This window comes from Abramis brama, assembly GCF_963993115.1.
Source record: "Abramis brama genome assembly, chromosome: 17".
NCBI classification, from domain to species: Eukaryota; Metazoa; Chordata; class Actinopteri; order Cypriniformes; family Leuciscidae; genus Abramis; species Abramis brama.
Window position 1 is genome coordinate 28,913,616 of NC_139979.1, and position 15,814 is coordinate 28,929,429.

At 38.4% G+C, this 15,814-nt stretch overlaps 1 protein-coding gene across 2 annotated transcripts; it reads left to right on the forward strand.

Moving 5' to 3' along the window:
* Positions 1–590: 590 nt before the first annotated feature.
* nrsn1 (neurensin 1) lies at positions 591–10,811 on the forward strand. Of its 2 annotated transcripts, none has more exons than XM_084089217.1 (3): positions 591–825; positions 4,349–4,555; positions 8,762–10,811. In XM_084089217.1, the coding sequence occupies exons 2-3, from the start codon at positions 4,358–4,360 to the stop codon at positions 9,158–9,160; spliced, it is 597 nt and encodes a 198-aa protein (XP_083945343.1). In that variant the 5' UTR covers positions 591–825; positions 4,349–4,357; the 3' UTR covers positions 9,161–10,811. The 2 variants fall into 2 exon arrangements, with proteins under 2 accessions (XP_083945343.1, XP_083945344.1); XM_084089218.1 differs by having other exon boundaries at positions 747–815.
* Positions 10,812–15,814: the final 5,003 nt, after the last annotated feature.

Here is a 15,814-nt window from a genome sequence, read left to right on the forward strand (position 1 = left end):
CTTCGTCTTCGCATTCTGCGAATTCGCATTCTGTTCTGATTTATTAATATTATTAGTTATGTGTGAGATATTGCAAGCATGTACTATTACATGGTTTTGTTGGATGATAAACTAAAATGTTCACTATACACTGATTAAGAGAAGGAACATTAGACATTTTGAAAATTTTTGACTTTCTGCAATATTTCAGCAACCAAGAAAATGTAGTTTTATGATTTGTGACTTTGCTAATATAGCAAATGTATTATCTCATTATTCATAATAGGTAGAGCTTTTTAAATATAATGCTGGAAAATAAAAGCATAACATGCAAATGTTTTATTAAACTATTTAATTTTTGATTGCATGACAAAAATAAAATGTGGCATTTTTCTAGCCTACCTAGCCTACTATAGGCTACCTTTTGATATAGGCCTACATATGAAAAAAGCTGATATTTATTATGCAATTATGGTGCAATTACAAATTTGTAAAAGCTTAAATGGGTTTAATCACAATGCAAAAAATAGCCAACCTAGTTCTTCTGGATATTTAATAGGATTGAAGGGGAATCACCTCCCCTTTAGTATTAAATAGTGATTATATGATTTAGTATTCCAAGGAGTAACATATGAGTAAGGACAGAGCAGCTTCTTTCACTTGATAAGGGATTAAAACCTCATTAAAAATGCATCACATACTTTTTCAGGTGACTCGGAGAAGCATCTGATCAGAATAGACTCCCACCTCTGTGGATTTAACGCATGCGCATTGCGTCACTGAGTCGTCGGCTCTGAAGAGTGAAGAGTGAAGAGCAGCGATCGCGCTCCAGCCCGGTAATGACAGGTATATTTACTTTTATATTTTATGCGCAAAACACTGATCTATCAAAGCCTCTCGAGGTCACTTATACAGCTCTTATAGCAGATATCATCGTTGTTATGTCTGTCACGAAGGACACATTTGATAGGTAAGACCGTGGCTGCTGGATGAATCTACTAATATAGTTATCATCAAATGCGTAAAATGCTGTTTTGTGCTGTATTGTTGGATGAGAACGACACGTTTTTAAAAACATTCGTTGGTGCATCGGACATGCCAGCAGCTATTAATATATTTTCAGATCTCTAATGAGGGGATTGTCGCCTGTCGGGTACAGAGTGTCTCAGTTGTTCAGGAACATCAGATGACATGAAGAGCTTGGGATGACGTCGTCTTTGACGTTTTATTGCTCTTTCATCACAGGAAAACCTACAGCTTGCTTGACACAGATGCTCTCAAACCAAATGCAAAGACATTGACAAATTCGGGTCAATTATTATTTGTTACTGATAATAATATAATTTATAATGAATCAGATGTATGATATTTAGAAAGAATCCAGAATGTATGCATTTTCATTTGAAGCTATCACCCAGAGACCGTGGTTACAGTTGTTGTATCAAGAAGACTTGATCATGACATTTATGGAGCCCAAATAGATAGCAAATGTCTGTTTCTGGAAATACATATCCCATTTATTTTCTCCATTGGGGAATAGATTTGTTAAAAACAATATTATAAACTGTCAAAGGCAGAACTACTGTGAACTACAAGGTTGTTCAGTGGTATTTGCTTTTGTTGAAGGCATCCGCCCACATTATTTCCTTTTTGTTATATATATTCGTGCTCAACAGCAGAATTCCTTGTGAGAAACTACATTACTCATGATTCTGCAAAGAAATCTCCACCAATCAGATAATCAGGACAAGGAAATCAAAATAACACTTCACCTCCCTGACTTCAATTTAAGCCCTGCGAATGACGTAATTGAGTTGGTCTCCCTACGACCTCGAAGTTCTTAAATATTTGTATGATTTTTTACAATATATGTCAAATATATTGTTTCTATATACATAATCAACATCTTTAAATCAATAGTTCTATATTTCTTCATCGTTTTAACTTCAATTGTTGTTCACAATGCTTCTTGGGATTGTAGGTCTTTCTTGTATTTGTCTTTTTGTCTGATTTTCAAATATTGTTACAAATATAAGTTTGTAATGTTGTGATTTATCTCGTAGCTAGTTGGTTTGGTTCATGGATTATAATATTTAAACCAATATTTCTTTTTTTTAAAATCCCTATGGAACAAAAATTTATATAAAAAAATTCAGAACCAACACCACTGAAAAAAGTGGACAGGCACTGATGCTCTCTGTAACCAAACGTTTTAGCTTATGTTGTTATAAAGTAATGGTATTGACATTTTACTGCCGATGGGTAAATTTGGCTTCATTTTCTGTATTGTAAGAATTCCCCGTGTATTGGCGAACCGGCAGATTCGACCAATATAGCGGGCCTTACAGTATCTTTGCATGACATGACTTTAATTACAAAATGGGCTTAAATATTCAAATGAAACAACTTATATTGTCAAAAGAGAGCTATGCTGAAGGGCAGCTGAGTCATTTCCTCATGGGTTTCAGCAGGTACACACTGAGTCGTGATTTAATTACAGCGCTCTGCTGGAAGCTAACAGCCTTATTTACCCTTGTGCTCCCATCACGCAAACCATCCTTTAAAAATGCTAATATCTGAACCTCAACAGAAATAACTCACACTGAAAACCATATGGTGTTTGAACACATCTAGCATATGACAGAAGATCAGAACAGTTTTTCTGCACACCAGTGTGATTGTCGGCATGAAACATAAGTTGTGATAGTCTTTTCTTCCCTACTGTAACATATATCCAAGTGAAACAGCTACTGGAACAACAACAACAACAAAAAGTAGGACAGGACTTGATTTTGTCCATGAGGAATTGATTGGACGTTTGTGGTTTGCTATTGGTCGATCTCATGTGAGTGACAGGTTGCCCCGCCCATTATTAGTCAGTTATTTGTGTATTCATTAATTTACTTAAACTACGTGGTCTTGTAATTAGAGATGCACCAATCTACTGGCCAGGGTCCGGAATTGGATGATTTTCCGCATGATCGGCCCGGACCGGTAAATGGCCGGTCAGTCTCACATCTTTCCGATTCCGAGCCGGTCCGTTTTGTTGCCAGCGGCACAGGCAAAAACGCCAGCTGCGCGTTCTTTATGGATAGAAAAATATCCATATTTAAATCTTTATAAACTAAAACAAAATGACTAGTTTCCGGCAGACGGCCTACGCAAAACCACTTATGGCAAAAGAGGAACTTCTGAACATGAACGTGGAAGTGTAGAGGAAAGAGCAAAACAAACACCGGTCATGAATTCGAAGTCTAAAACAAGAATTTTTTAAAGAAAATTATCAGAGGATTTCGTTATAAGAGAAGAGGAGCTTGAGTTTGTTGCCCAGCCCTATTTGTTTGACCGACTAGATGCATCTAAGATGTAGTTGTAGGCTTACGCTACTACATCCTACGTCAGGGGTTACTCTTTTGGCTCAGGTTGACTTGCATCTACCGGAAGCTAGTTATTTAGTTTATAAAGTTTTAAATATTGAATTTTTTTATTACAAAAACCCATCGCTGCGCTTCAGAAGGCCTTTATTAACCCCCTGGAGCCGTATGGATATATTTTATGATGGATGGATGCACGTTTTTGGACTTCAAAATCAGGAGCGCCATTCACTACCATTATAAAGCTTGGAAGAGCCAGGATATTTTTTAATATAACTCCGATTGTGTGTCTGAAAGAAGAAAGTCATATACACCTAGGATGGCTTTAGGGGGAATAAATCATGAAATAATTTTCATTTTTGGGTGAACTATCCCTTTAAAGTGACAGCAGTCTAATATTCCTGCTGCTGTCTGTCATGTTAATAAAAGAACAAAAGACAAAGAAAATCAAAGAAAACTTTTGTAACTAATTGTAAGCATTACTCTGAGTCTGTATTTAATTTTACAATGAAGACTATCCAGTATTATTTTACATTTGATTACTTTAAATTCTGTAGTATTTCTTACCTGAATGTACTGTATACCCACCTGAAAAACTTAAAGCCGGGTTTATTTCATATCTCTTTATTCTATTGCATTTATTTATGCTGTTGTTCGATTTGTTTTTTTGTTAATTAGTACTGTCACTTTTTTTAATGAAAATAACATTTTAGCATGAAGAAAAGTAGATGTTTGTAATATGCTGTCAATTGTAGTTCTTTGAAAGAAAATCGGAATCGGCAAAAATTGGTATTGGTACTGTAGGTCACACTTACAAAAAAAACCTGAAATCGGAATGGCCAAGAAAATTGCAATCGGTGCATCTGTACTTGTAATCTGAACGCTGTTTGTTTAGATTAGTTATTTCCTGACTGTTAATTTGAGCACAAAATGCATTTTATAAATGTCCATGTTGCATAACTAAATGACTGTTTCGTTTGTGTGTGTGTGTGCAGATGTGAAGGATGACTTCTTGCTCAGAGATCTGTGGGTCGGATTACGCTGAGCAGAGCCACGGTGCACTCAGCAGCGGTCACCAGGGTTATGGGGTGCGTTCCTACTTGCACCAGTTTTACGAGGAGTGCACCGCTTCCATCTGGGAGCGCGATGAAGATTTTCAGACACAGAGATCGCCTAATCGCTGGAGCTCTGTGCTCTGGAAGGTGAGTTTTTGTGAAGGCTGGCCATGTGCTATTTCTATGCAAAAAAGTTGCAGCTGTAAGCCCGTTTTTATGTTTGCATGAATGTAGCCAGACTGTCAGTATAAAATATGATTTACTTTGCAACTTATTCTGACCATGAACTGACACTTCAAGTCTATCTGACTGAAATGTAAAGCAACCAAACAGTTTGTTACAGGGAAAAAAACATTCAAACATTTAGACAGAAATGTCAGTTAATGAAACACAGAAGACATTAGCAGAATGTTTTGCCAATCACAAACCTGGTTCTTCCTCCAAAGCTCTCGCTGTATCAACCCAGTCCACCCCGACAGACAGATGTCATGTGAAGACAGACGATCAGATAAGGCTGGGCAAATCAGTTTTAGCTTTCAACATTTATGAAAACAAGATCATTGAGATTAAACGATTATTGTGCCGCATTAAGTTTTGCAATGATGCTCTCATTTTGTGTTGTGTTCTAAATCCAGCACAGTGAGCAGTGAGCACACCCACTTCCTTTACAGCAATGCGCTTTCACCCCTTAATAAAAGCCTAAACACACTCTCTGCCAAGCTGTGGCATGTTCAGTTTAGCTCAAACCAAGATTATTTACTTTGATATTATTCAAGTTTAATGAATCCATGATGATGTTTTCAGTGTCAGTGAGTAGTTGTGTTTAATAATGGCGATCTCAATATTGACCAAAATAATCATGATTATCATACCTGCAAACTCGTTGCCTTTTGGCGAAATTTACCTTTCTTACATTAAAAAATGGGCCATTCACATGATTTGTGCAAATCTGAGCTTTTATTTGAGGGGAACATGAATGTTTATTTAGTCTGCTTTGTGTACTGGGGTAACCAGGGTAGCTGCTGAATTTCAGTGAATTTGCAAATCTGCTGTTTTTATTCAAACCAATTATATATAACATACTTATAACATGTTAATTTATTAGGCTAAAATTTGAGGATTATAATTTTTTGTAAAGTTGTTTAAATTGTAGTTCTTACAGTCACTTTGCAGTTAAGGATGTCATGTTACCACAAACTACTGTACATGTAGTTCTATTCTAATATAAGAATTTCCAGAAACAATTTCAACTGCTGATTACTAGATTTGGTAACACTTTATTTTGATGGTCCTTTTTGAACATTCTGTTGACTATAAGTAACTTTGCAACTACATGTCTACTAACTCTCATTAGAATATTAGTACAGTAGACTGTCTGCTTAATATCTGCTAACTCTTTATTGTGATGCTCCCCCAACAGACATTCTACAGACTAGGGGTGTGAATCTTCACTGGTCTCACGATTCAAAACTAGATTCTTGAAACTAGTAGTGTACTTAAGTTACAGTTACGTTCACACACACTCGCATACACACGCTCGTACACACGCTCATGCTGTAAATGTTAAAATAGTGGGTGCATTTTTTATTACTTGCTTTTGTGTTTTGCCTCCCTCTGCCATTTTACACTAGTAGCGCAAGAAGCGCGAATGTGACGAATGACGTCAGAGAAATGTCTGTAGGCTATAATTAACTATGGTCTATTACTGCATCTATGCAGAATCGTCCACGTACGCAACACAATGCTTCGTAGAAACAATTCATTTCAACACCCCTACTACGGACAATAAGTAACTTTGAAAGTACATCAACTTATTCTAACCCTAACCCTACCAGTCTACTAATACTCTACTAACACTCTAATGAGAGTTAGTAGACATGTAGTTGCAACGTTACTTATAGTCAACAGAATGTGTTAAAGGGACCTTTAAAATAGAGTGAAACCCAATATTTCCCAATAAACCCAATAGCCTTAACTACTATGTACTAACATTAAATACCCACAATACTATGTATTTACTGTGAAACTGCAATTACATTATTTATTGCTAATGAGTTTGAGTTATGGTTAAGTTTAGGAGTAAATGGGTTTTGGTTAGGATTAATGGGGTTAGAGTTAGGTTTTGAGGTAATGGTTGGGTCATTGTTAGGGGTAAAGTTAACAGTGTAACTACAAATGTTAATTAAATGCAATTACTTACGTACATGTTGGTGCATTGCAGTGGTGGCTGGTGAATAATTTTCTAGGTGGGGCTGTGGCATATCAAACAGTTTCAGCAAGCGTTGCAGGTTGCAGTATGATTTATTGCAAAACAGGCAAAGTTCAAGAACATCTCCTTGACCTTGACACCTGGTTATTCATAAAATCAGCTATGATGAGTTAATTTACCAGTTTCAATTACATTTTGGATACCTCCATGACCGATTTAAACAAATGAAACAGAGGACAACTATGTACAAGAAAAATCAGTAACACTTTACAATAAGGTTTCATTAGTTAACATTAGTAAACTACTTTAGTTAACATGAACTAAGAATGCACAATACTCCTACAGCATGTATTAATGTTAGTTAATGTTAATTTCAACATTAATGCACTGTGAAGTAACATGAACAAACAATGAACAACTGCATTTGTTTTAACTAACATTAAATACAAATGTATTGCTCATTGTTAGTTCATGTTAGTTAATACATTATCAAATGTTAACAAATGAGGCCTTGTTCTGTAAAGTGTTACCAAAAAAAACAATGTAGTGAAAAAACCTGCATGTTGGTCTGGGCCCAGCTCTTTTACCTTTAGTTTTTCTGCCAAAGTTATCTTCTCAAACGGACATTGGATTATAGATTTTACAGAGTTAGGTTTGATGACTGCGTCCGCCTTTGTCATGTAGTTAAAATTGCGCCAACAGATCAGTCCTGATTTTAGCAGTTATGGGCGATTGAATAAGTGCCCTTGTCGGATTAAAAATGGTAAATGGTAAATGGACTGCATTTATATAGCGCTTTCACAGACCTATGGCCACCAAAGCGCTTTACATTGCCTCACATTCACCCATTCACTCACTCATTCATACACCGACGGCGGTGTCAGCCATGCAAGGCGCCATCCAGCTCGTCGGGAGCAGCTGGGGTTAGGTGTCTTGCTCATGGACACCTCGACACTTGGTCAAGTGGAACCGGGGATTGAACCACCAACCTTTCGGTTTGTAGACAACCTACATGAACCACTGAGCCACTGCCGACTGAATCAGCAATTGGCTAAACTTCTACAAAGTCCCACCTCCTGGGGGCTCGCCCCACAACTGCAATTGAGACGTGCAGACGGGATATATGGAGAAAGTATATATTTTGATGATTAGATGATTTTCTACCATATCACATCATATAATATCAATTTAAATAATTTATAATAATAAAAATAATTTTGTGTGTGTGGTTCAGGGAGGGTGGCGCCCTATATAGGCAAGCCGCCACTGGTGCATTTGTAATTACATTTAAAGTAAATTGTATCAAATTTTAAGTACATAGTAGTTAAAGGGATAGTTCACCCAAAAATAAAAAAAATTTGCCCACGGTTTACTCATGCTGAAGCCATCTTAAGTGTATATGACATTCTTCTTTCAGACGAATTCAATGGGAGTTATATTAAAAAATGTCCTGGCTCTTCCAAGCTTTATAATGGGAGTCAATGGGTATATTTTTTTGGAAGTCACTTGATGATGTATGTGTATGACGTAGGATATAGGAGTAGCGTAAGCTTTGACGCCTCTCGTGGTTCAAACAAACAGGGCTGGGCAACCGCGTTCGTCATTACGTTGTGCGTCAAGTTCAAGGGTTACTCTTTAGTTGACTTGCGTACGGCCGTCTGCCGGAAGCTAGTTATTTTAGTCGATAAAGTTTTAAATATGTATATTTTTCTTACACGAACGCATCGCTTCACTTCAGAAGACCTTTATTAATCCGCCAGAGCCGTTTCAAGCACTTTTATCATGGATGGATGCGCTTTGATGGACTTCCCAAAAAATATACCCATTGACTCCCATTATAAAGCTTGGAAGAGCCAGGACATTTTTTAATAAAACTCTTGTTTTCGTCTGAAAGAAGAATGTCATATACACCTAGGATGGCTTCAGGGTGAGTAAATCATGGGCTATTTTTCATTTTTGGGTGTACTATCCCTTTAAGGCCACCTAATATGAAGTGTGACCCCAGTTTTCTGCTAGTTCTGTGCAGACGGTCAGTTTGAGGTTGAATCATAAATGAACTTATGCAGCAGATGCCAGTACTGTCATCCTGTTAAAGCCACTGCTGTTGAATAGAGTAAATTGGTTGTTCTTTTCCTCTTTGTCAGGTCTGTCTCGCGCTAGGAGCTCTGATTCTGGTAGCGGGGTTATCTGTGCTGCTGGTGGGCTACGCCACGCCGCCTCGACTCGAGGCATTCGGAGAAGATGAGCTGCTCTTCGTGGACGGACGCGCCGTGCGCTTTAACCGGGCACTGGATGCCTGTAAGCTGGCCGGAGCCGTGCTGTTCTGCGTGGGTGGTAGCGGGATGGCGGTGGGGCTACTTCTGGCTGCCTGCTCTCAGGGCAGTTCGAAGGAAGAGCTCCATCTGCAGCAGCGCTTCAAAGAGCGGCTTGCCGAGATCCAGGCCTCCGTTCAGCCCGTCACTCGCGCACCCACCCCGGGGGAGGGCAAGGTGCCCGTGACGCTCTCCAAGGTTCAGAGCGTCCAACCCGGGGCAGAAACCTGACCTCAGCCCTCACCACAGTTAAACGTCAGCAAAACGAGATTACAATGGTTTCGTTCAAAACAACAGTTCCAGGAACAGTAGAGATAGATAACACTGCACTTTCTCCGGCGCAAATCATTTGTCTATATCGACCAAGAGTACAGAGAGTATTTGGTGTTTAACGTAAGCGTACCCCTGTAAATCATCATGCCACAAATGTGGTGCTCCTGAATAGACAAACAGCACAAATATACTTGCGTGCTATGCTGATAACAACGGCTAGGAATCAGAACACCTTTAGGCAGCTGTTCCAAAGAGCAACATATTCTTCAGAGGCGTCTAAGCATGTGCATATTAATACCGAATAAGTAAGAATGGTTTCTCTATTACACTCAAATCTTGCAGTGATCCTCGCAGTTTTCGCTACTTCACAGCCTCTCGCTTTAATCACAATTTCCATTGTGATATATGAGATGGAGCTAGTCAGAGTCACTCATAAACAAGCAGAAAGAAGGCTGTGCGTGTTACTGGCTAATTTATCATCGCTGCCTTACTAACACTGTCAACGGAAACTACAATGATTTGTTATTGCTCATTCAAAAACCTTCACGTTGGTTCATTGCCAACACCTAAGGTGCAATTTTTCTCCAAATCTCTCCAAGCGAACGCTTCATGCTCTATTGCTACAGTCAATCAATAGTTAGTTGACAGAACACAATGCGTTCCAGACAGCTGAAGCCACAATTTCACATCATGCGGCAGCATCTCAATACCACGCATCCCTTCTACTCAAATACATCATTGCTTGCGATATCAAGGGGCGAAAATAGATTAACGTCAAGATACGCCTGTGGGATTATGTAATATCCTCTCATTTTTGTAGCACATCATTCTTGCTTCAGCCTCTGTTTTCTCAAGAGGACATTAAGCGCTGTCTTTGTCTGTTGGTAATTACACTCATTGGAGCGGAGCCCATTAGGACTTTCCATGCGCTTCTGCTAATGTTCTGGAGAAAACGCCACTTTTTCTTTCTGTCTGTCTGTCTGTTTTTTTGTTTTTTTTGTGTGTGTTGCTGTTTGGATTCTTGGTAGCGTCACTGCTGTTGCACAGTTTCATTTAATTGTTTGTGACACTCATTCCTAAAAACACGATTACTTTGTGCAGGTATTTCTTTCTTTTTTTTTTATTGTCATATTATTCACTTTGATTAAACATTGTAAACTACTTTCAAGAAGGTTGAGAAGAATGAAAAACAGTAGCCGCTTCTGTGAGTGTAATCTTTTATTTACTGATTATTATGAATTATCGTTGAGCATATTGCATATGCATTCAGATATTTGAAAATGACAAGGCTTGCTAATGAACACATTAATCACAGGATATTTAACAATCTAATCTCTCAGACAGGCCTAAATCAAGTTGAAATATAACATTTATAATATAAGCTGCTTCAAGAATTGATACTTCTTGTTTAAAATTACACTGTATGTGAAATTGTGACTTTGCAGAGGTGTGTAGATTACAATGCTGGTTATTATCTCAAACTATCAAAGCTTATTGTTTGGTTTGTGCCGTCTTCTATTTGGAAGGAGAAGGTATTGGAGCTGTTCTTACTCTTGGAACATGTCTTTTGCAGCAAACAGAATAAAAATAACTGTTTGTTACCGTCAAAGTCTGTTTTTCTTGTTTGCTCTGAATTTGCACATTGATCATTGAAGAGATACCAGTTAATCACAGGACATAAAAAAGTTCCTATCATTCATGTAATGCATTCATTAATTGCATAATACTGACTATCACTTATTGTCATAATGGTATAAAAAGTGTGGTCATGTTAGGTAAGTTTCAACGTAGTTCTGCAGGCAAAAAGATCCATCAATTCCAGATTACATGTTTTCCTATTAAAATGACTATTCTAACATATTTTCCTGTACGAAATAATTTTTTTTTTTTTCAAATTGTGGGTTTCAAACCTCAGATACAACTTATTAAACTTGTGTGCAAGCTGGTTGTCACATCTATAACCTTCAAGTGTCACCTTAGAGTTCCTATCGTTCTTTATGCCAGCAATAGTTTCCATACCTTTCCAAATGATATATTGCTTTCCACCAGCTCTCTCTCAATCTTCCCCTTACAATGCTGCTTTGCTTTCATTATTTAAATTTTTAAATTTATCCTGTAGAAATCTGGGAGGTTACCCTCCTTGGAATGCATACCTTTTCTTTGTTAACAACACCTTAAAGGGTTAGTTCACCCAAATATTAAAATTCTGTCATCATCATTTACTCACCCTCACTGTCGTTTGAAACCTGTAAGACTTCCGTTCATCTTCGGAACACAAATGAGGATATTTTGGTTTCACTTTATTTTGATGGTCCCTTTAACACATTCTGTTGACTATAAGTAACGTTGCACCTACATGTCTACTAACTCTCATTAGAGTATTAGCAGAGTATTAAGTGACTGGTAGGGTTAGGGTTAGAATAAGTTGACATGTAGTTGCAAAGTTACTTATAGTCAGTAGAATGTCTGTTGGAGGATCATCACAATAAAGAGTTATCAGATATTAAGCAGACAGTCTACTAATGCTATAATAAGAGTTAGTTGACATGTAGTTGCAAAGTTACTTATAGTCAACAGAATGTTCAAAAGGGACCATCAAAATAAAGTGTTACCGATATTTTTAATAAAATCTGAGCCAGTTTTGTACTCTTCGCTACCCAACTACCAGCCTGACGCTTCAAAAAGTTCATAAAGAGATTGTAAAACTAATCCATATCAATTGAGCTTTTTAGTCCACATTTTCTGAAGAGACTCGATTGCTTTATGAACAGTTAAATTCAGTCAAATTAAATTTAGGCTTTTATCCACATATAAACATTGATCAGCGGACATAAACAGAAGCTCAACCAAACCTGCTTTACACATGAAAACAAATCTCATTGGTTATGAGAAAAACCTGTCATCATTTACTCACCCTCAATATGTTCCAAACCTGTATGAATTTCTTCTGCTGAACACAAAAGATATTTTGAAGAATGTCGGTAACCAAACAGTCTATGGAAGTCAATGGGGTCCATCAACTGTTTGGTTACCCATATTGTTCAAAATAACTTATTTTGTGTTCAGCAGAAGAAATAAATTCATGCATGTTTGGAACAGCTAAAGGGTGAGTAAACTATGACAGAATTTACATTTTTTGGGTGAACTATCCCTTTAATAAATGACTTGTGTTGCTAAACGTTATGCAATTAATTTTAAAAGTATGGTATGTTAGCCACTTGACAGCATAGTGTTGTCTCATATGCATGGTACAAAAATGTTACTCACTAGCCTGGCTAACGTCAGACCTCGTCTCATTGAGACGTGGTCTGGGAACCACATGTTCATTTTCTCGTATTTGAGGCGTGGTTTACGAATGCCCAGAGCCGTTTATTGGGCGCTACGAACGTCTATCAAATACGCCTGTACGTAGCTCATAGCCAATCGTTTCAATTATACCAGATGACGTATGTAGAGCGACAGAAATTCGACGAGGAAGAAGACGATGGGTCAGAGATTTATGTGTACACGATGGCGTTCAGCGACTAAACTACTTAGAACACTATCTAAGGCTGCATCGAAAGGTAACTTCGCGTCTGATGCCATGTTGGATCCATAGATATAAACAAACTGCTTCGGTGTGTCGCATAGACGTCGTCATCATCTTGCTGCTCCCTCCCCGTTCTGTGATTGGTTCCCTTTTTGAGGGGAAAATCTGGTCCATGGTGTCCAGGCTGCTTAGCAGCGTGAATAAAATCGCGCTGCGCGCAAGGCAACATGGGGAAACCCAGGCTAGTTACTCGCATTAAATCAAGAAAACAAGAGATTCAAACAGTAAGACAAACCATGTTGAGCTATATAATATTACAATGATTATTTTTCTGTTGATGAGGTATCCAAACAGTTGCTTACCTTTCTAATAAAACAACATATTAAAGTGTCTGTGGTGTTTTCATGGTTTCTACAAAAGTAAAACCAGAAATCGAGGGAAACACGGATATGATGTCACTGACAGGCGACGCAATGAGGAGGGACATTACAGTGGTTAAAATAGCTTATTTCTCTGGATTTAAACATTGTTAGAAACATTTGGGATAATGTAAGTACTCAAGTCAACAAACTATATAACACTGTGCTAGTGGGTTTTGGATATTTTAAAGAAATCTTACATATTGTGGCTTTAAACTGTGTTCTCAGCAAGTTTGTTTCCTGTTGTGCTTTTGATCAGTTCAGTCGAGGGAGAGCAACTGCGACACGGCTGCCTCGCTGGCGGGAGTTATTTGATATATGTCAGCATGACATTAGAGCAAGTCAGAAAACTGCTGTATCCGAAAACCTAGGCAGCTGACTTGTTGCCTCGCTGCCCTGTCAGGCAATGACTTAGCAGGCAGTATTTGTGCATGAAGATACCTCACGAAACTGATTTCAGACAGACTTCTGAGGCAGCGTAACAATTTAATGATCGATAACAAAACAGAGAGAGCTTTGGTGACAACAAATTGACTATTTAATTACTACAATTCTAACTTCTCGCTAGAAATGTCATCAGAAGTGGGAAACGTTTATAAAAATGTACATCTTACACACAAAGTGACCAAACTTCAAATTGCAGACGGCATCTTTATTTTTTAGCTCAACAGTCAGGGAATGGAAAGCACAGGATTGTGGGATATCAAAGGCAGCAAAGGATTCATCTATGCTGCCTTCAAAAATCAATCAGATGAAGGTATCTCAGGAGACAGGATGTGGCATGATCACTGGATTAGGACTTGTCTTGTTACCTTCTTACTTCCTTATCCTGCCTGCGGAGGGAGCCTTTTTCAGTTTTCGAACGCAGCCCACTTTTCGAACTTGTATGTGTCTTTCGGTGATCACATGTGATTGCTTCTGTGCAGATTTTGCTCATCATAAACAAGCCTATTGAATCATTGGCTGCATCCGAAAACTGATAAATGCTGCCTTCGGAGGACGCATTCCAAGGTGGAAATGCATCAAGGCATGTTCGAATGCAATGTTAGTTTCACATCCTGTCTCCTGAAATACCTTCATCTGATCGATTTTTTAAGGCAGCATAGATGTATCCATCGCTGCCTTTGATATCCCACAATCCTCTGCTTTCCATTCTGTGAAAGTTGAGCTAGAAAAATAAAGATGGCATCTGAAAGTTGCGGCTGGTGGTCAATTTGTGTGTAAATGTACTTTTTTGATAAACGTTTTCCACTTATGATGTAATTTCTAGCGAGAAATGACTATTGTAGTCATTAAATATTCACTTAGTTTTCACCAAAGTTTGCTCTATTTTGCTGTAGATCATTAAACCGTTCCGTGAGGTACCTTCGTGTGCAAAAGCTGCCTGCAAAGTCATTGCGCCCAGACAGCAACATAGTGTCGGCCTAGATCCGGCCCACATCTGGTACACGTTGATTCCACTCGGCCCAGATGTGGGCCGGATCTGGGCCGACACTTTGTTGCTGTCTGAGGCCTGATAGGGCAGAGAGGCAACAAGTCAGCTGCCTAAGTTTTCGGACGCAGCCATTGACTCACCCTATTCAATCAAAAATGGCGAGTCATTGAATAAGGAAACATCGCTTTGTGTTGCTGAGAGATGCAACTTTTTTGCTTTGTTTGAAACTATTTTTATTTGTCGGTTTAATTTCACAGTGGTGACAAACAGTAGTGAAGTTTAGGGCAAACACGGTCGCTGGCTGTTAGTGAAGGCAGTTCCGGGAGGCTTGAATGCTGCTGGCCTGCTCTTCAGAGCGCTGTGATGGCTGTGACAAGGGAAGTCAAAGAGTTGAAGGTGCTGTCTCGCAGAAGTATTATGAACAAGTTGTCGGACACACGCTAGGAATTGATTGAGAAATGAGAAATTATGCCAGGGGCCAATTTTAAACAACTAAAATATTGCAAAAGGGCACTTATCTAGTCAGACTCAGAGGCCAAAAGGGCAGGTGCTTGAGCACCACTCCCTCGAGATTTCAACGATTTAAGTAAACAAAATATAAGCGGGTATCGTATCAATTTCAGTATCAGCAGCAAGTGATCCTCACAATATGGCACAACTATCCCATAGCATGGCATGACACATGGCATGACATATCTTTACATTCTCTATTCTGAGGAACAAATTCATGGATTGTGAGATATAAAGTTACAATTATGAGTTTATACTCTGCAATTGTGAGATAAAAAGTCACAATTATTATTGATATTTTTATTACGTGGTGGAAACAAGCTTCCATAGTATGAAATATGTTATAGTGAGTGATGTCTCGCTGTTTTCCAGTGTGTGAGTGAGTCAGTGGGCTAGAAATAGATGTTAGTGAGTCATGCTAAAGATCTCCTGCTGCTGTCTCTCAGATGAAGAGATGATTCACTCACACTGTTCACCTAAGCAGCATAAATGCAGCACCATCTACAAGAATTCTTGTCAGCTGTATGTGTGTGTCTGTGGAAGCTGCCGCATATGTTGAGATGATTGTTATGATTTAGCCTTGGTCAACAAACAAGTCAATATAATCCACCAAAGCAGTTAGTTTAACACTGATGGAAATGTCTATTATAGGGTGACCTGTTATTCATCTTTTTTTAGACTGCAGAAACCTCTCTAATTACTCTGGTTTATATTCCCAA